The sequence below is a fragment of the Oryza sativa genome, chromosome 3 (assembly GCF_034140825.1).
Source record: "Oryza sativa Japonica Group chromosome 3, ASM3414082v1".
Taxonomy (NCBI): Eukaryota; Viridiplantae; Streptophyta; class Magnoliopsida; order Poales; family Poaceae; genus Oryza; species Oryza sativa.
Window position 1 is genome coordinate 13,105,950 of NC_089037.1, and position 21,161 is coordinate 13,127,110.

General features: G+C 40.8%; 1 protein-coding gene across 1 annotated transcript; it reads right to left on the reverse strand.

The window, feature by feature from the left end:
• Window positions 1-12,875: 12,875 nt before the first annotated feature.
• On the reverse strand, window positions 12,876-20,709 carry LOC4332831 (tau-cadinol synthase). The gene is made up of 7 exons (XM_015773274.3): window positions 20,509-20,709; window positions 19,431-19,689; window positions 17,151-17,526; window positions 16,798-17,016; window positions 16,557-16,692; window positions 13,634-13,882; window positions 12,876-13,407 (listed from the first exon to the last, which is right to left on the reverse strand). The coding sequence occupies exons 1-7, from the start codon at window positions 20,605-20,607 to the stop codon at window positions 13,117-13,119; spliced, it is 1,629 nt and encodes a 542-aa protein (XP_015628760.1). The 5' UTR covers window positions 20,608-20,709; the 3' UTR covers window positions 12,876-13,116.
• Window positions 20,710-21,161: the final 452 nt, after the last annotated feature.

Consider the following 21,161-nt stretch of genomic DNA (forward strand, 5'->3'; position numbering starts at 1 on the left):
TACGGCCGAATTTGCGGAGATGGATCGATTTGATCTACGGTTGAGATGTTAACCTCCATTGAATCGACGATCAGATTTTTCTAATTAACATGGAAGCTCATAAAAAGTAACCGATTAATATAGATATAGATATAGATATAGATAAATAGATAGATTGATATATTGCAGCCCACTTCTATTCCACGCTAGAAGCTTGAGTAGGCCTCGCGTGAAGGAGAGTGTTGGAAAATAAAGTGAATTGTCCGTCTTTTCTCATCAGATTAAGCTTTTAGGTTAAACTGCTCAATAATGTCGCCGCCAACGCCAACTTCGATTCCGCCACCACCGTTGGAATTTAATCTTGTTGCCACTGCCGATTCGATCAATTTCTCCGCTCTGCTCGATTTTGATTTCTTCGCTGGCCACTGCCTGATTCAGCCTACCACTGCGGCACTGCCTCTAGCAGTCTAGCTACCTCTGGATTTTGGCCCCAACATAGTAGTATCTCCGTTCGATTTGATTTTATCGCCACTGTCTGATTTTGATTCTGCCCGGGATGTTGGAGATAGAGGGTAGATTGAGGAATGTTAGACTATATTTGGCATGTACCTTGATTGGCTCCCTTCAATAAACCTCTCGATACTGTTTCTATAAATTGGTTGAGTGTGCTATGGAAGGTTGAGGCCTATATGTACTGATCTCCGCATATCAATATGATTATCGTGTTGATTCATATTCACTCTCATGGTATCAGACTACTGATCACTCGCTTCCGCTCTCTAACCTCCCCTCCCCGCCGGCGAACATCACCGGCCATTCTTCCTTCTCCGGCGACATGTCGTCCGCCTCCTCCACCCCACCGACAACTTGGAGAAGATAACATATGATCATGATATCATGCGGGATGCTTAGCCTAAAGAACAGTGCACGTGGTTGGTGAGAATTCCATATGGCATACGATAGATATATTGTGTGCATACTGGATACGTAGTCGAATTTGGAGAGAGTCCAAATTTGGTACGATTTGAGTTTGTAAAGTTTGTTTCTTGTATGGGAAGGTTTCCTAGGGGATTATGACTTCGTGTACAAGATTGGTTTGTGGCTTTAGGCTACTTATCATGGATATAAATAGAGAGGGAGGGTATGTCCTCCCAGTATCAATTTAGATAGAGTTGAGTTTAGAGAAAAGTTAGGGTTTCGAGTTTGGTCAAGATTTTTGTAAATGCTATTGTTGCACTTTATAGATACAGAGAGGTAATAAAGTTTTAATCTACTTTGAGAGATCTTTGATTTGTGTTTGCTCGGGTTCGACGGTCTATCTGACGGGACACCAACGGACAGATCAGTGGCATCGCACTGGTCAGACCGGCTGGGACACGACGGTCAGACCGGAGGCGGCGACAGGCGATAGCGACGTAATGGGCGGTCAGACCGAAGGTCTTCAAGCGGTCAGATCGGCACATCTACTCCAGTCAGACCGATCCACTATTAGAGAACTCATCTTTTATCCAATACCCCAAACCACAAATGTACTGGATGTATTAAGAACCGATACTAATAACTTTTTAGTACCTGTTCTAAAAGTGCAAGTCTCCAAAATATGTTTAGTCCTGGTTGGTCTTACCAACCGGTGTTAAAAATGTATTTTTAAGTACCGGTTAGTATCACTAAAGATATTTTTAATAACGGTTGGTGTTACCAACTGGTGCTAAAGATGTCTTCGGGGTTAGTTCAAAAAGAAAGCATCTCTATCCAAGTTAGATGTGTGGAGTTGGTGGGATGGTTAATAGGCTAAGGTGAGAGATGTTGAGTTCAAATCCAACATCCCACATATTTTTTTGACTTTAATATGCCACATATTTTTTTTGACTTAATATGCATATTTAGTACTAAAGGTCACAAACTTTAGTCTCGGTTTCCTTATCTCGGTTGCTACAACCAATACTAAGAGGGTTTATTAACCGATAGTAAAGATCATTTCTCTACTAGTGATCGTCATCGAATTGAGTGTAAATTTTAATTCCGCTAAAAGTTTTGGTTTTGGGGTTTTATAACTATTCACCTCTCTGGTTGGCTTGATTCTTACTATTCGATCCAACAATACTAGTATATTTGTGTTCGCATCGAAAAGCACCAACACACGGTTCATCATAAACAAATTAATAAAAAGATGACCATCACGCTCTTGCGACGACGAGCGACTGGTCATTTGCAAATAAAACTAGACTAATATACTCCTAGCCATAAAGAAGAAAAAGAAGAAACAAGAACGTAGAATGAATTTATATCGATTGAGGTAGGGAAATCCTTGCCGCCGCCATGCCGTAACTTCATAGCACTCGAACGGTGAATCCTCATCAGCCGACGAGTCTGTTTCACTTTCCCTTGTGTGCAGCCAAACCTTTCCATCTCCTTGCTCAGCCTTGATTCGCATATAGCATGCTTTCCATTTGTGTCGCATGAAGCAGCAAAGTTTTTCATTCGCATCTCTGAGCCTCCCAAGGTAATGTTGCCGCTAATTAATCTCCATTAAACAGACTGCTATCAAAGTGCATGTGCATATCCATTCAATGATCCCTCCAAACGACCTGATCATGCATGCAAACAAATACGAGCACTACATGCAAAACTCATAGGCAGCTACCCCCATGGCTACTAATTAAAGTGCATGCACAATCAAACAGGTGCCAAATTTCACTATCAACAATTTCTTTGTGTACAATCCCTTATCTGCTTGCAACCAGCTAGCCTAAAAGCCATGGTGTGAAATGGCAAGATTCTCTAGATATATAGTAATAATGTAAGACGGGCACAAAATCTAGCTTCTACACAAGCCACGCTCTTTTAGGCTGCATTCAATAGAACTTATTGGTTACACTACTAGATAAAAGGTATTTGTAGGCGGGCCAAATCCGTCTTCCCATACGGATAGGCGTTCCGCTTGCAAGCAAAGACTTGCGGCAATCATTTTTACAGGCGGCAACTATTTTTGCTATTTTTGCAGGTGGTAGATCCTCCCCCTCCCCTCGATGGCTCTCCTCCTCCGACCGCCGCCACCGGCGGCCGGCTCCCCTCTTCCTGCGGCGGCCGTTGTCGTCCTGTGGTAGTCATTGTTGCGGCCGGCGGCGGAGGAGAGTAGAGCTGAGGGAGAGAAGAGGGAGGGGAGCCGCACCTCCCCTCCGACAGCGCCACCACCAATGCCCCTCCCCTCTGCCGGATCTGGGAGGGCAGGGAAGGGAAGGGGCAGCGATGCGGCCGGCGGTAGTCATCATCGTCGCGTGCAGTAGGCGCTGTCGTCGTTGCGCGGCTGACGCCCTCCGCTTGCGCCGCTGCCCACGACCCCCTCCGCCTGCGCAGCCACCGATGCCCCTCCCCTTTGCCAGATCTGGGAGGGGAAGGAAGGAAGGGGAGGGGAGGGAGCCAGAAAAGTGAGAGAGAAGGGTGAGGGAAATGAGTGGTGCTGGACAGGATAAGTTGTGGAGGAGAAGACAAGGATGGGATAGGACTTAGATTTTTTTTCTGTAGGCATTATTTTTGTAGGCGGACCACATAAGGTTCCGCTTGCAAAAATCATATTTTTCTATGCGGACCACTTAAGAGGTCTGCCAGCGAAAACAAAGGTATTTTTGCAGGCGGATCTCTTAAGTGGTCCGTCTGGAAAAATTGATTTTCGCAGGAGGACGACGAGCTTCACCCCGGTTTATATTTTTATAGGCATCCATTTGGCTCCGAAAGTCATACCCACCTGGAAAAAAAAACCCTTACATCTGCGAAAGTGCTTTTTCTAGTAGTGTTAGCTAATTAGTCCTATGCAAAATGAGATAAGCCATAAGTATATAACTAACTAAATGATCATCACGACTACAGAAACCCTAATCGGTGCTGGTTGGGATACCCCCTTAGGTGCCGGTTTTCCCAACCGGCACCACGGAGGTGGCACAATGACTTTGGTCATCGGTGCCGGTTTCAAAACTGGCATCTATCTGTGTAATAGATGCCGGTTTGTATGTTAGAACCGGCACCTATTAGGGGAGAAAGGTGCCGGTTCCATATAGGTGTTGGTTTTAGCACCAAAGGAACACGTGGCAAGCACATAAGGTGGCTGGTTGTAATGAAAAATCGGCACCTATATGTTGGGTAAAAAAAAATAGCAGTACCTGTCAATTTCACATACAGATCACACATACAATTCCAATATGCTTTATATTCACATCCACATCATCACAAAAACATCATTCACTTACATATTTCAATTTTCACATCCACATCATCCAAATCACACAATTCACATACATTCACCAAGAAAGAGCCACATTCACATTCACATTCACATTCATATTCATAGGCAATATATTCCCCAAACATATTCACATAGGTTTTCCATCACACATTCACATAAGCAGCAGCAGCAGCAGCAAGCAGCAACAGTAGCAGCAAGCTGACGGGAGCGTGGGCGGGAAAGGCACTATGAATGCATGTTTTACCTACTTTCGGCACCTATAGTGCCGACTTATATTAGCTATTATGTAGTAGTGGATGCACTGCGCTTTGCTGTGGGATATATGTTAGAAATTGTAGAAATGATTAAATGACTTAGATTGAAATATTATGAAAATAGTTTGAGAATGATGATTTAGCATGTGTATGTTTAGTTTTAGAATGAAATAAATTATAGATATAATTACTATATGCTTAATGTTGAGCTTTGTGTGTTTAGTGTGTTAATATGCCATGCTTGCATGTTGATTTTAGGAGTGCTAATAAATACTATGTTTGCATGTTAAGCTTCAGGTATTTAGTGAATATTAGTTTTATAGAAAGAAAATATTAAGTACAACTCCTTTATAAACTTGAAAAGTGAAAATTTCATCCTTTATCCCAAATACTCGTAGATGAATATATATACGGTCACAATCCTATTTGGCATAATATATTGAGATTACCTAAAAGTTTGAATTTATATATGAAGGATTGTAAATGTTCGTTGAGTTTTCCAACGGGACAAAATTATGGTGAGTAAAACAATAGTAAAATACAAATGGATTTCTTTTTTTACAATCCCTTATCTGTAGGGATGGCAACGGGTCGGGTCGGGCATGGGTAGAGCAAAACCATGCCCGAACCCATGCCCGTCGTCGCCCGTCCAAACCCTACCCACTAGGGTTAGCGGGCAAAACTTTGTATCTGTACCCATGCCCGACGGGCACGGATATACCGGCGGGTACCCAATGGATCTCACATTAATAGTAACTCAAAAATACATAATTTAACAAAGAGAAGTAAAATCAATAATTTACCAAATTATCAGTTATCAACAATAATTTGAATTACATCACAACTTATTATTAGTTAGTATCACAAATGAACCAAGAGAAAGGGGTATAAGAATTAAGAGATAAGTCGAAATTAGCTAATACATATGTATCGGGTCGGGCATGGGTTACCCACGGGCAAAAAATGAAACCCGGTTGTTGCCCACGATGTCTACGGGTTTCGGGCGGGCGTGCCCACGGATAAAAAATCACACCCACGCTCGTGCCCATTGGGTCGGGTATCCGCGGATATCCAGACCCATGGACAAAATTGCCTTTCCCTATTTATCTGCCTGCAAGATTCTCTCTCTAGACATATGCTAACACCACAAGACGGGCACACAAAATCTAATTTCTACACGAGCCACGCTCTTTTAGGCTGCATTCAGTAGCTAATTAGTCCTATGCAAAACGAGACAGAGTATGATTAATTAATTAATTAAGTACTAACCATTATATACCTGAAAAGTGATGTTTTGTGGAGAAAACTTTTATATCCTTTTTACGAAACCCACAATTTAACCGTTTAGAAAGCATGCACACCATACACAAGAAAAACAGCCGAGCCGATAAACTGAGAGCTGCACATACCAAACTTCAGAAACTTTGAACACCGAAGCACTCTCAGCCACTGGTCCGACATAACGACATGGGTCCCATTCGTTTCTCCAACAAAAGTTACATGAAGATGAAGATTTTTATGGCACGCTTTTCAGACTGCTAAACAATGTGTTTCGTGCGAAAACTTTATATATAAAAGTTGTTCTATTAATTTATTTTTCAAATTTATAATAATTAAAACTCAATTAATCACACGTTATTACCACCTCGTTTTGCGTGAAACACTTTAACCTTTATCTTTATCTTTAATCTCAGAAGATTCAAATACCTTCCTGATCAAGAAGTTTAGGGTCGATTGTCGTCATTTGTACAATAATTAATACAGGGCCTCCTGCTCAACAGTAGTATTAGCAATCATGCATTGGACGAAAAGCGACAGGTATCCCCGTCCATCTCAAAATGCCCAGTGCACATCAGCCACTAGCAATGGAGTACTCTCCTCTTCAGTTCCATATTGTTTTGAGTAGACTTTTAAAGCTTTGATTATCAATAACTTGAAAACAATATAGCAATGTATATATAGATTAAAATTAGAAAGTGCTACAACAAAAAATAAATATTTATTTATGTCTTGTATATGTTATAATAAAACACATAGTCAAAATATGTTTTGAAGATCATGCCTCTATTCAAACAGCCCCACCATATACTATCTCCGTCTCAAAATATTGCTACTTAGTACTGCATTAGATGCATCATAGTAATACAAATCTGAGCAGATGGGACGCATCCTAATACTATGTTGACGGTTCTTAAGTACCAAATTCGACCTTCAATTCCTACATAAAAGCAAATGAAAGAATACAAAATGGAATATCAAACTTAGAGATAATGGTTATTACTAACCATTTCCGCAAGTCTTGGTGAATATTTGTATGCATGTGAATTTTGGATGAAAACCACCTGACATGTCTGGCCAATCAGATGCGAGTACACGGATTGGAAGGCCCACAAACCAAAGTAAAATCAACATATTTGAAGCCAACCACCATGCACCATCATGAGAACCCACCAGGCAGTGTCCCAGGCAAAAGGCGACGTGAGGGGCTCGACCAGGGTTCGGTAGAAGCAGCTTGGCTCCCCTTGCGCTCAGCTTCCACGTGGCGACAGATATCGTTGTCCTAAAGTCGGTGGTGCAAGGCTCAAGGTAGGAAACCTCCATCCAATGATGGTTGGAGGAATGCGGAGGATAGTTATTAAAATCGGACCGGACAGCGGGCTGATCGGAATAAACCGAAACCAAAATGTCGGTACGCAATTGGACCGGTAAACACTCGATCAAACCGGCCAGTTTTCTGTATCTTTTGGGCCGGCTATAAGCCGGTGACTGCCCATGTAGGCCTATCAGGCGGAGTGGGGCTTGTGAGTAATAAAAAATTGGAGTGGGGCTTGTGAGCCATGCTCGTGCGTAATAGAACATTGAGGAAAAAAGAGTGGAGGCTGAGATTTGAACCTGTGACCCCGTGACCAAGTGTTCAACACCAAAATACCCGACCGTTGAGCTATGAAAGCTATTGTGATTTTAATGCATCATTTATCTATTTAAACCAGGTTAAACCGATGGTCTAACCGGTTAGACCAGTAAACTAGTGAACCAAGTCCCTCAACGGTTCAATTATCGGTCCAATCTTAATAACTATGATGTGGAGGCTTGAGAGGAGTTGGAGGAGAATATTCCCTTAGCATCTCTACTCTCTCAAGTCATCTTCACACTATAAATATCCCTTCTACTCCTCATTCTCAACACATAACAAGTGGAGTACAACTCACTTATACATTTGGGCTACTCTCTAGTAGAGTTATAATATAGGAAAAGAGAGGAGGGAAGCTTTGAAAGGAGTGCCCCTAATATCGGAATTCTCTCCGGTGAAGTTCCGGAGACGTGCAGGAGATATTGACATTCTTCCATGGGAGTTCCGGAGGAATGCCGGAGATGTCAGCACTTTCTCTGATTTTGTACCTTGACGGATGTCTCTTTTATATAAGTATTGGTGATTACCTTTGGTATTTACTTTTCTTATTTAAGTAAGATATATTTTCATTGTTATGGGTTCATCGCTCTGCTTAGGTAGAGTACCTTAATCTTCTAGCGTGACATCGAGATTAGCGTAGTAATCAATAGCATAGATGCGATGTCTAGGCTGAAGGTTACCTTTGTTTGTTGTGTGCTCCATGGGTTGTAGAGGTAGGCGGCAAGTGGTAACAGCCATGTCCGTCCTTTGTAATCCTTCACGTTTGGGAGCATCATAGAGCTATAGGCCGGAGTCTCCTTGGCAGACCAGGGGTAAGCCAATGCCTGAATCAATAGATAGAGTTTTACCATAACTTATTTAAGAATTTTAACCCATAAGAATCTTCTCTATCCCAAGCCTACCATTTAGTCGTTGTCCTTGGAAGAATCATGTTCTTAGATTATACACACACGTTCCCTGTGGATACAATACCCTGGAATACTCTTGGGTGAAAGCTACAACGGTACCTGTGAGCTTGCAGATTATTCTGTGCTCGTAATAAATACCAGCGTACTACGAATCTAGACAGGATGATTCATGGTACTAGAATGTGTCACATAAAAAACTAGGTAGCAACAATTTAGGACGGTAGTTTGCGTTGTAGAGTCATATGATGATTAATCTTGGTGATGAAGAAATTATCAAAGGTAATGTTTATTGAAATACGATGAATAGTATTTTCGGATTGCAAATGGAGTTATCAGCTCAGGGAGGCCAGTTAGACCAGTAGTGTTGAAGCGGTCTGACTGGGTAGCTCGACAGTTAGACCAGCAAACTCCGGAAGAGAGTCGGTTTCAGGTTGTTTTCCTGGATTTTCTAGATTGCTTCATGGTTGTGACTTCTAGATGGTTTCTATTCGTATATGATAATATTTTGTGCTGATGTGACTTGTGAGTCAAGTTGGTGCAAACTTTATAAAACATTAACAAAGTAACTAAGAAACAAATTAGTGATAGATCAATATAACTATAACATCTGAGGATTAGTAGCACTCGAAAAGTTGATCTCTTGTTCCAACTTACACTAAATTAAGGAACAAACCTGGTATTCTACTCATTAGAAGTTACAACTCACAAGAATACAATATTTTGAGAGGCAAAATAACTAACAAACTCGCCGTTTGTTATAGGTTAGTGATTATATAAATTTGCTCATGCTATAGTGGCTCGCTAAGTAAAAATAGCGGCCGCTAAGTTCCAACATGCTATTTCCAGTCTGCTACATCGTAGCGGTAGCGGTAGGAGGCCGCTACTGCTATAGCACCCGCTATGAACGCTATTTATTACCTTGATCACATGTCACTGTGGTGTTCGGGGTCCAAGATGGCTTGAAGAAAGCATACATAGTAATGACCTCACCTATTCCTAGGAAGGGATAGAGAAAAGGTTGGTTTTACTTCTTCATCGATACCAGTTCTTGCCACCTCAAATTCTCAACCACCAAGCCTGCCCGATAGAAAACGTGGTCCTCTACTCGATTGGAATCCAAATCCCTTTATCGAGATAACTCGAGAGTTAAGGGAGTATTCTGATAGCGCATGAGGTTATCAGCGATTTCATGCGTCATCGGAACCATCCTTTATAAGAGCATGATCACCATGTGCACGAGTACATAGCTAACCTGGATGATCTTGCGGAGTACGGTTATTTTTCCTCTTCAAATATCTACATTGTATTAGTTGAAATATAAAACCTAAACTGAACTTCAATGTGCAGATATTTTCAAGGACATGGTATGTCAGAGAAGTAGGACCGGAGGTTCCCACTCCATCAGCAACATGGGGAACTGTGGAGCCCACAATGGTCAAAGCGAGAACTAAAACAGGGACCCAAGTAGTGCCCCTGGCCGAAGAAGGTGACCCGAGGACAACTGCTTCTCGGGGCCGAGCTAGCGTCAACTTAGGGCCACCACGGTCACTGCACGTGGGCCAGGGCCCCGAGGTCTGTTACGAGCGAGTTTGTCTTTGGGTAGATGTGACTCAGTCCTGCCGGCTGCCTGACCCCGTCATTCAGCATTAATTACGGTATCATGTGCACAACCTTGCCCCGTTATTCCACATTAATTACCATGTGATATGGTTCCTGGGGAGAGATCACGGGCGGCGTGGGAGATGTGGCGGTGCATGTCTCTCCTCGTTGCCCATGTCGCCCCGGAGAAAAAGTAAGTGACCCAGCGTGTGCTCCATGCTCACCTGGCTATAAGGGCCCACTTTTCTCCTCCTCTGTGGTTGATATACAGGCCCAATGACTGCTGGGGTGATGGCTTGGGTGACTCTGCTCCACGCATCAACCAGTAGGTAGACCCTTTGCATCCAGCCGGTCCTCTTAGAGGGACAATGAGAAGACTAAGCATACCAACTTCCTGTGGGCTGGGTCCCACATATGTATACTTGCATGGGCACTGTAGTATCCCCTTGGCATGTAAAAGGAGGACCAATTCCACAGAGAAAAGGGTTCAATTCAGAAATTTGGTTTAGTTGGTCTAAGTTAGATTCTAGACACAAGAAAGTGAAGAAGGGTTCATCATCTCCCACTTAGAACAACATCCACCCAATAACACATTGTAATATTGATCGCATATAGCAAGAACACAATAGTAGGGTATTGTGCTTTCAAACATCATGAACCTGTATATATCTTTTATCTACATCCTTTCATGCGATCCAAACACAACCTCGGTACCTGCACCCTGGCCGAACTTCCAAAGGGGGTCAGGGTACTTTGCCTTCCTGCTAGAGGAGCTTCCTACTTTGACACGGTCGAAAGACTGTACCAAGAAGGTGGTGGCTGTTGACGGCTATTAAATGCCAATTTTATATCGCCAATACATGCATAAATCAAGGAAATAAAACATCCAACATAGTGAAAGGGTTAAATTCTTACATATTCCACAAATATTGGTGAATATTTGAATACAGGTGACAAACCGCCAATGTTGGATGAACTATAGACTTAAGTGAAGGAGAATTCCTATCCATATCACAAGCGGGCCAAGAATTACACTAAAATACCATCAAATGGGCCTTCCACTCGCAGAAATGGATAGAAGAGGAGGAGGAGAGACAACAGGCCAAAACCTGGGCCTGTTGGACCAGGCCTGGGTTCGGCCGAACCACTCCCGCAACCGTCCGATGTAGGGTTTGGCAGGGACAGTCTGGATGAGCTCATGAATGACGGTTGGATGGCAAAATGGACTTTTCGTGTTTTACAACCGTTATACCTGCCCCTATATAATGACTTCACTTCACTCACTTCAACACACACTCCAAGCTTGAGCTGAATTATAAGAGGCTCTATTGTACTTTATTGTATACTAGATTAGGGAGAGAGTAGAGTAGAAGAAGTTGGAGGAGTTCCGGAGTTGTCGGTAATCCACTTCTTATTTCTTTTGCTCTGTTAATTACTCTGATTATTATAGAAATATCTTTTGAGTAATTTAGTTTTGCTTAGTGAGATTTACTTCTTGATTAGTTCCTAATTAGCATACAGGATCATCGTTCATTATAATCAATTAAAATATAGTGATTGCTTTAGTGTGTAGCTAACATTAAAGTAAGTTATTAACTACTTAGACGCGGTGTCTAGGTAGTTGATTTCCAGTGTTTGCTCTGCATCCCACAGTAGGTGTGAGGTGGTGACAGCCCTCAAGATCACTAAAGTCCTCCCAGTCCGGATGCGTAGTAGAGCGATATTTCAGAGCAACAGGCTGGCCAGTGCCCGAAGTATCGCGTTAGGATTAAAGTTAAGCTTTCCGTAGACACTGTTTCTCACAGGTGAATCCTCTCTATCCTTAGCCTATCTTTAGCTTTGTGTCCTTGGACGAAACTGGTGAAGAGCTGACACACACATTCCCTGTGGAAATCGATACCTGAGAATACTCCCGGGTGAAGTGCTACATCGTTTTATTCCGTGCGCTTGCAGATTTTATCTGTGAGGTTAAGAATTACCAACAGTGGCCAACAAGCTGAGCATTGCTGAAGATATCCCCAGCCCCTTGTGCAACCTAGCCCAAGTTGATTGGGACAAGATCATGAATGTAAGTATTCAACATTCCTTTCTTACCACCTTATTGATGCCATAGGATTTTAATGCAAATACTTCTAGGAACGATCCCTCATCAATTTTGTCGAGCCCCTTGTCAATCACCAGGAAGCTCCTGGCAACAGCGGCAGCGCCTTGCTGCTAATCGGTGGCGGTAGCATTTTGCTGCTCCTCGAGGTCAGCATGGTCCAGTTATATGGAAATATTGAACACACAATTGACCCACTTTGGACCGCTCAAACCGGCGGGTTGTTAGGTGAACCAGTAGTAAACCGTCTTCAGTCAGGCCAGGACTAAGACATGTCACTGCTTTAAATAGGCTAGAAAAAGGCCCGGCTAACTCGTGGGTCCACAAGCACTTGATTTTGAAAATGGGCATGGTGGGGAGTCAACCCGAGGTGGTTGAGCTAGGGGTAAACTCCCATAACCATCCGACCACTGCGTTATTTGTGATTGTATTGGAACATAAAATTTATCTCTACGTTAGTGAATTGCGGTTCGATTGGCTAGATAGTCGGATAGGTGAACCGAGAGGTTGACCAAGTCACCCACCAGTCTAGTATTTTCAACTATGATGAAGGTGAGATCAACTTTAGTTCATGCGCTCCCCATTCTTTTCCGCAAGGAATAATTAGTGTGTATCATATATATATGCTGGAATTAATGCCACCAAACTGCACACAAATACAACTCTTAACAAGGTTCAAATAGATGGAAACCAACGGCGAATCTCTTACGTACCCCACTTAATTTTATTAAACCATATTTGCATGCCTGTGATATTTGTTGGGACCAGGATTTGAACCCTGGTGGTAGGTGGAGTGACTCCCACTGCATCGACTTCCCAACTTAGGAATATGGTTGCGGAAGTAATAAGAAAAGAAAATCAATCATAGTGCACATATGATGAATGATTTCGAAGCGCATGATATAACTCGTTATATACACAATCCAAACGCTTACACGCTAGTACGTACATGGACCTACATGATGACAATACATAGTGCTGCATATGTATCAACGCAAGTTGAGAGGTTCAATAATGAATCTCTCATATGATCAAAACAGGCATCTTAATTATCATTATTGTCATATTTAACTAATATCCCAATACATAATAATTAAAGTAGTTCACACTTCTACGTGCGGTACCTAAAGGGGAATAGGTTTGACAAAATGGCTCTCCATCGTCCTTTTGAAATCCTTACTGTATGTGTATGCATCTCTTTTGTCAAGAAACAAAATAGCCATGCTCCTTGATAGGTTGGTGACCCGATGTACAAATGGCAACAGTTCACGGCGATCAATATGAGCTTGGTTTATGGTTTTCCATGCATCTTCGACCAAAGAACCTATCTTGGCTAGGGCAACCTCACTGGTAACATTGTACTCCTTGATGTAGCACTCCACGGAGCTGGCTACATCCAATTTGTTCCTTCCATTCTATGAAGAAAAATGACAGATTTAGCAATGTGCATGTGTATCAATATACCATGGTAAAGTTAGATTTGATATTTACAAGAGAGATCCTGATCTCTAGCACTGCTGTTGCAATACGACATATTGACACATGGATCTGACATGCTCTAGGATCTATATGTCAGTGACTCCTACTATAAAAGCAATACAGTAGAGGAGTAAGTTCTATTTACAAAGCTTAAACTCATACCTTAAATGCAGCCATGTCATCCATGAAACGTGCCACCTCACCGCCAGCCCTAACGGCATCATTGTTGCCAATGGCCCACTCAAGTGTCTCCTCGGTTACTATATTTCCCATGCCGACAAGTATACATACACTTAGTGCTTGAATACCTGCAGACATCACCGACACTTCTATTTGCTCTTTGAAACTTGGTACGTAGTTATGATGGAACCATTCTGCCTCCTGGAGATAATACCCAGATAACAATTGAAACTGCATAGGAGAAAACAGAACAATGCTAAGATCTATGAGGTAGGGGTGTGTGTGTATCACATAGTAAGTGCATGCTGATACTACCTCTGTTCTTTACTTGTCCAAACATTGATATATATGGCTGTGTTCTTTTTAGATGTTTGAAACAGTAATTAGCCGCACGTAAAACGAGAAATGATATTAGCATATGATTAATTAAGTATTAATATATAAAAATTTGATGAATAAATTTATTAGATTTTTTTAAACAACTTACACACACACATATATATATATATATATATACACATATACATATACATATACATATACATATACACATATATGTATGTATACATATATATAAGTTTTCACGTAAAATACACCGTTTAACAGTTTGAAAAGCGTGCCAACGAAAATAGAGGAATAGCTAAGCCGCCATAGTCTCCAATGTAGTTGTCTCATCATTAATATTTTTTAATATTTCTAAAATATATTTAAAAAAAACCATATAAAATATTTTTTTTCTCATCACAGATCTATCAATGCTATCTTCACATATTAAATCTTAATATTTTTATCCAGTAATGATTTAAGAAATCAAGGTATTATAGGACGATGTCCTTAACGGAGGTAGCGTTTCATTTTTTGTTTTATGTGCGTTTAGTCCCATTACAAGGATCGGCAAACTTTTTTTTTAATAGGATACGATGACTCTATGGGGGACGGGGTAGAGAGGAGAAAGAGCAAAGGGGGAGACCAAGATGATTGACATGTAAGACCATATTGTTTTTATTTTTTTTCTCACTGACAAGTAGGTCATATGAGCATTACATAGGATGAGACTGCTATCCAAACGGTCGAGGGAACTGATTGGCTCTAGTTTTTAAAGATTGGGGAGACGTTATACTCGGTATGAGGGAGGATCAAGACTTGAAGGATCCACAATAGACTAATTCCTTTTCTGGATGACGAGGAGTTGCTGCCTTGCTGGGCCATGGCCCAAGAGGCCCATGGGCTACTGCCACTCCGATCCAGCCCTACTTAGCGGAGTAAATTATCTGAAACGGAAAAAAAAAGAAAGAAAAAAAAGGGGCGCACGAGGCCGAGGCGGCACCGGCGTACGGTGGCAAGCGGCAGGAGCCAGGAAGGATGGGGAGGCTGGCCCGGGAAGCGCGGCTCGGTCGACGCCGCCTCGACGGCGGAGACCGCCGACGACCAGACTGGAAAAGCGAGCGAGCCAACTTCTTCTCTGATTTCTCAGCTCATCTGACATTCTGACTGCGATCGATTTGACTTGAGAAGATGGAGAGAAGCTGTATAAAGGAAAAGGCAACGGCATCTCTCTCGAAGAGGTGTAGATATTGGGAATTCGAGGACATTGCAAATGTGTGTGTTGTGCGCGGACTTAAGGACAGATTTGAGCGGCCGGCACATATATAATTAATTGGTTAAGATTGATTGCTCGTTTGTTTGTTTGTTTAATCATAATCTTGGGGGTCTAGTGAGAAATGTTGCGGCAGAGGTGGAAGAGCTAGGCGAATGGAAGATGTGGAGGTGCCATTGGGTTATGTTATATTGTCATTTATCTCAAATATCGTTCTACTAATTTTTTTTCCTTGGTTCCTTTTTTGTTTGGCAGATTGTACCTATTTGTATGCTCTACAAATCAATATATTCAATAAGTTAGTCATCTTTTGTGGTGGATATTCAGTTTTTGAGGTATTTTTCAGTGCCCTACTTTTTCAAGCAACTTTATATGTGGCGGGTCTATTTAATCTCACATTGTGGTTAGGCAAACATTGTTTTTGCTTTATTGTCTTTACTATCCATTCCAACAGTCCGCAACACCTCTCTTTTTCTTTTTAAAGTCCTTCACCAATCCATCCACCTATTTGTTAAATATTGTCTTAATTTTCAGTTACAAATAGTAATTTCATTTCAAACACCTAGTCAATTAATTCAAAGTTTGAAGTATCCGTGGATTTTTAAATATTTACATTTTGACTCATGAAAGTTTGATCACATACTTTAGTAGTTTCCTTGAAAATTACTCCATAATATTATAACTTAAATTGTTACAAATAATATAAATTAGTGATTGATTAAAAAAATAGCATTTGGAACACCATGTCAATATCCAAAATTATATATACTTGTAACTGGATCAAAGGAGTAATATGTAAGCACCATGAAGCATGTAGGGTTTCAAAAATTACAACTGTCCAAATACCAAAAGGAGACTGGTTCCAACTTTTATCACCGATTTGCTTTAGGGAAACTAAAATTTTGTTTATAAATTAGTTCACGAAATATAAGCAATAGGAAGGTGAGCCAAAAATGGTGGGGTCCTTGCCAGTTTTTTGGAACCAGCATACCATTCCAAGTTAAAAACTTGGGCCAGAAGATGTTACTTAATTTATCTTTGGTTTCAGTTACATCAGTGGTCCTTGCCTGTTTTTGGGGGACCTTTCTTTTAACTTAATTCCAAAATTGGGTTCCTGTTACATGTAATAAAATATGGTTGATGTTTTTAAGGAAAAATATCGTAGCACCATGAAAGATGATGGCATGTTTACTTGATCAATTAGCTATAGTGCGAATTTTACATGAATATTAGGGAAATGAACATACTTGCTATTTAATTTGTAAAATCAATAATACAAACGGAGGTAAACGTAAAAAGGTGTCATACCACTTTCCTATTGTAAGCATTGCGGTGCCTAATATGTGGTTCCAATTCATTCTCGAACTCCACGAAATTGCTCATCACCTTGAGAAAGAATTTCTTCAGATAATCTGGTAGAACAGAAATATCACTCTCATCCCAGCTGCATGGTCATTTTTTGCACGAATTAGTTAGTCAAATTTCACCTCATTGATTATACCCATGTTTTGTTCTCTAGATGAAAGTTAATCAAAAATAATAGTATAACCTTTGTATGGCCACATTGAGATTTCGACATTCCTCCAAAGTAGCATGCGTATCATAAGTGTCATCTAACAATGATGTTAACATGAAAAACTTGGCAAGGATCATCCGGGCACGTGTGTACTCCTCCTCAAAGTACATAGAATATGACCAAAAGTAGCATTCAACAATGCGATCCCTTATGTAGTCTAGTCCTATGTCATTTGAAAGATCCTCCCACCACCTGAAATTAAGAAAGGATATGTGTATGTTGTTGTAAGTGATAGTAAAAAAGTTCTAGTCATTGTCAAATTCCATTTATATTAGGGCTCATAGATATTGAGTTTGATATATTTAGAGCATGCTCCGAAAAATTACTGAGTAATTGTCTTGAGCTCCCTTTGGTGAATATGTTGAAGAAGGTTAAAGTCTAGCTTGGCAAGCTCCAGTATTGAGGGGTTGTATGTTTGCTCGTGTACATTGTACTCTAATATATAAGATAGGGCCTCAACCCTCTTCAAGTTTCTGGACAATGGTATCTGAAGAGCACGTGAAACTTGCTCAGCTAATGGGGACTTCAGGTTACTTTTCATTAACTCCAAATGATGCCTTGAAAATAAGATAGCTTCCTGGAGGGCTTCCTCGTTGTGGGTGAGAAGGTTGGCAGCATTGTATAAGCTTAAGAGACCTTTTGGGTCATTTGTTATGTCAATGATAAAGCTTCCATCTCTGTGTTTGAATTTGTTGAAAACATCTGCAAAGTACACACATGCATGTTAAAATCATAATATTTGTTATATAATATTCTTTTTGTTACCAGCTCTTTTCAGTTATTACTAAGCCTGGGAATTTTGTTAACATTAACTTTCAAAAAGTAGAGTTGCCTAGTTGAACCTAACTTCCGGGGTGGAAGGCAATCGAATTTGGCCTAGAGCTTCTTAAGAAAGGCATTATCTAGAGGATTGATAATGGCCAGTCAGTTTGCATTTGGCGAGATCCATGGATCCCGAGAGACCTCTCTCGGAGGCCGATTACCACGAAGGGACACTATCGTTTGAAATGGGTTTCTGATCTTTTGAGCCCAAATGGTTCTTGGGATGCTCTTAAGGTGTCTCAGACCTTCCTGCCGATTGACACTGAAGAGATCCTTAGAATCCGTACTTCAGTGCGTCTGGAGGAGGATTTTCCTGCGTGGCACCCGGATAAGTTAGGTCGATTCTCGGTGAGGAGTGCTTACAAGTTGGTGCTCTCCTTAGCAACTACTGATGAAAGCTCAAGTTCTTCAGGACAAAACTCTAAGGCGGCTTGGGATATGATTTGGAAATGTGAAGTGCCACAAAAGGTGAAGATATTTGATTGGCGGGCTGCAACTAATAGCCTGGCAACTCAAGCCAACAAGAAAAAGAGAAACATGGAGCGAGTTGATGTTTGCTGCATCTGTGGGAATGAAAAAGAAGATGTTGAACATGCCCTTTGTCGCTGTCCTCATGCTGTTCATCTTTGGGCAGCTCTGGAGAATTCAGGGTATTTGTCCATGGGCGTAGTCGGAAATGGTACAGGAAGTTACTGGTTTCTCAACCAAGTTGAAAAAACACCAAAGGAGGAGAGAATGATGCTGCTAATGCTTCTATGGCGGATCTAGTTCGTCCGTAATGAGTTATATCATGGTAAAATTCCTCCGCCTATTGATGTGTCAAAAAGATTCCTGGAAAGTTACTGCAGTTCTCTGCTTGAAGTTAGACAGTTTCCCCTTGTCGATGTGGTTAAAGGGAAACATGTGGTTCAGTCTGGTTTACAGAATTGTGTAGCGGCAAGACCAGAGAAAAGATCAGTTCCATGCCGTTGGGAGCGTCCGCAGCCAGGCTGGATGAAGTTAAATGTTGATGGTTCCTTTGATTCGAGCTCTAGTACAGGAGGCATAGGGGCGGTGCTTAGGGACAGGTTAGGAACTGTTATTTTTTCAGCCTGTGGCTTTATAGAGAGATGTTGCAACCCTCTTGAAGCTGAACTTCTAGCTTGCAAAGAGGGAATTAATCTGGCTTTGCAATGGACCTTGCTGCCGATCATTGTTGAGTCAGATTGTTTGGTTGCAGTCGATATGATCCAATCTAAGAAGAAGGAGTGGTCTCAGCTTGCCTACCTTGTTAGAGACATAGGAGAGATGCTGTCTGAAGGAAGGGAAGTTAGAATTCGGAAAATTCAGCGTAGTCAGAACAATATCAGACATTACTTAGCTAATAGAGGCCGGACTAATGCTCGTTCGGAGTTTTGGCCGGATGGAAGTTGTAATTTAATCTCACAAGCTGTTTGTAAGGAGGCTTTAGCTGAGTAATATATCTGTCTTTTCCCCACCAAAAAAAAAAGTATTTGCAAGCGGATAGCATATATTTCCTTCGTATTTTAATGTTTGACGTTGTTGACTTTTTTAACCAAAATTTGACCATTCGTTCTATTCAAAATTTTTGTGCAAATATAAAAATATTTATGTCATGCTTAAAGAACATTTGATGATGAATCAAGTCACAGTAAAATAAATGATAATTGTATATATTATTTTAATAAGACAAATGATCAAACGTTGATTAAAAAGTTAACGGCATCATACATTAAAATACAAAGGGAGTATTAGCATATAAATATTTCACTTTTACAGCATACCTGATGAAACCCATAACCCTTGCTGCCTCAGCAAGCGAAACCGGAGGGCAACGTCATGAAGGCTAGGGCTGTCAAATTCAGCACCATGAATGGTATTCAAGGTGGTGGCTATCTCTTCCTCAAAGAGATGATCTATCCCCAGGCGTTGGAGCGTGTCAACTAGATTCATTTTTTCTGCCACACCATCGAAAGCGTCGAACAGCTGACTTACGTCCTTTCTTAACTGATCGGATCTCTCTCTCATCCATTTCTCTGGCCGCTGCTAACACGAATTAATACATATGTTAGGTAAAAATATGTGGAAAGGAGAAGCAATTTGATGACAATTTATTTATCTCTCATGGTACATGAGAAAAGGTATTATACTGCAAGCATCATGCATATCGATCCATGAAAAATTTATGGTTTCAGCAGATCACTTTTTAAGCAAATCATGCATGCATGGTAACCTGTACGAATCGCTAAAGAATGCTATATATGTGTGGAAAGAGCTTGTTGACATGTAGAAATACTGGAACAGGAGAACATGTTCATGAATTCGAATATAAATGAGATGAAGTGCTAGTTTAAGTACTTTAAGGAAGAAGTTATGCCACCTTTATTGAAAAAAAAAGGGAAAGGGTTTAAAATTGATCATGCATATGGATCTTATTTGTTTTATCATTTTTATATTTAATAAATATTATAAGTTGTCCCTTGTCATGGTGAAATGTCTAACATGCTCGATTTTTATGCATTATAATCCACTTGGATTTGTAGATTGCGAATTCAGAAATTTGAAGTAAAGTACTTGAGGCATTTCCAAAAATTTTGACGAAGTACTTGATTTAGTTAATCTTGGTTAATTAGCATATCCAATACTCAACTGGTTAAGAACATGAAGCCCCTAGCTAAACAAAAAAGATGAAAAGCAGCCCAGTGTGTTTGTGTAATGGCGAGACTACGTGTGTATTCTCTTGTAATTATAAAACAGAAAAATATTAGAAAGGGAAGATTTAGATACAAAACCATTTGGCTTCAATTTGAGATAAGTGTACTCTGCACTAGGTAAGGGAATAGAGTGTACGAGCATGCATGCCTGCAAGGGTTGTGGTTCATAGTTGATAAAGAAGTCACCCCAAACTGTGGGGTGAAACTCAGGTGCTGCCTTGGGAGCTGTACAACTTGAAGAGGCCATGAATTTGTGTGTGTGGTTTGTCTGCAGCTAACTGGTTTCTGTTTTAGTTGTGACTGACCTGCAACTACAGAAACTGTGTGTGCACTGCAGATGGACACCATGGAGAGGTTTATATAGGCACCAGAGAAGCTAAGTTAAATGAGAATCACGATGGACACAGGTTATGTCTGGGATTTTCCCAAAAAAAAAAAGGTTATGTCTTGTTATGAGACATGCATCTTTCGTTCTCTTCTTTTCTTTTCTTTTTTTTTGTTTTTTGTTTTCGGCGAGGATTCTCTTTTTGTTTTTCCAAACTCAAAGGTTTCCATCTTTTACAAATAAATATATATTACCAACTACTAATTAATCTCCGAAAGTGATTGATAGGTCAATGTATGGTGTATAGCATGGTTCAGTTATGCCTTGCAACGGTAAAAGACACAAGCTATCTTTTCATCTCGCTTTTGGCACGTGTCACTACATTGGTTTGTGAAGACCGATGAGAAGTAGAATCTGGCTTTTGTGAAGAAAAAATACCACATTGTAGAGCTGAAATCAATTTATTTACTCACCAT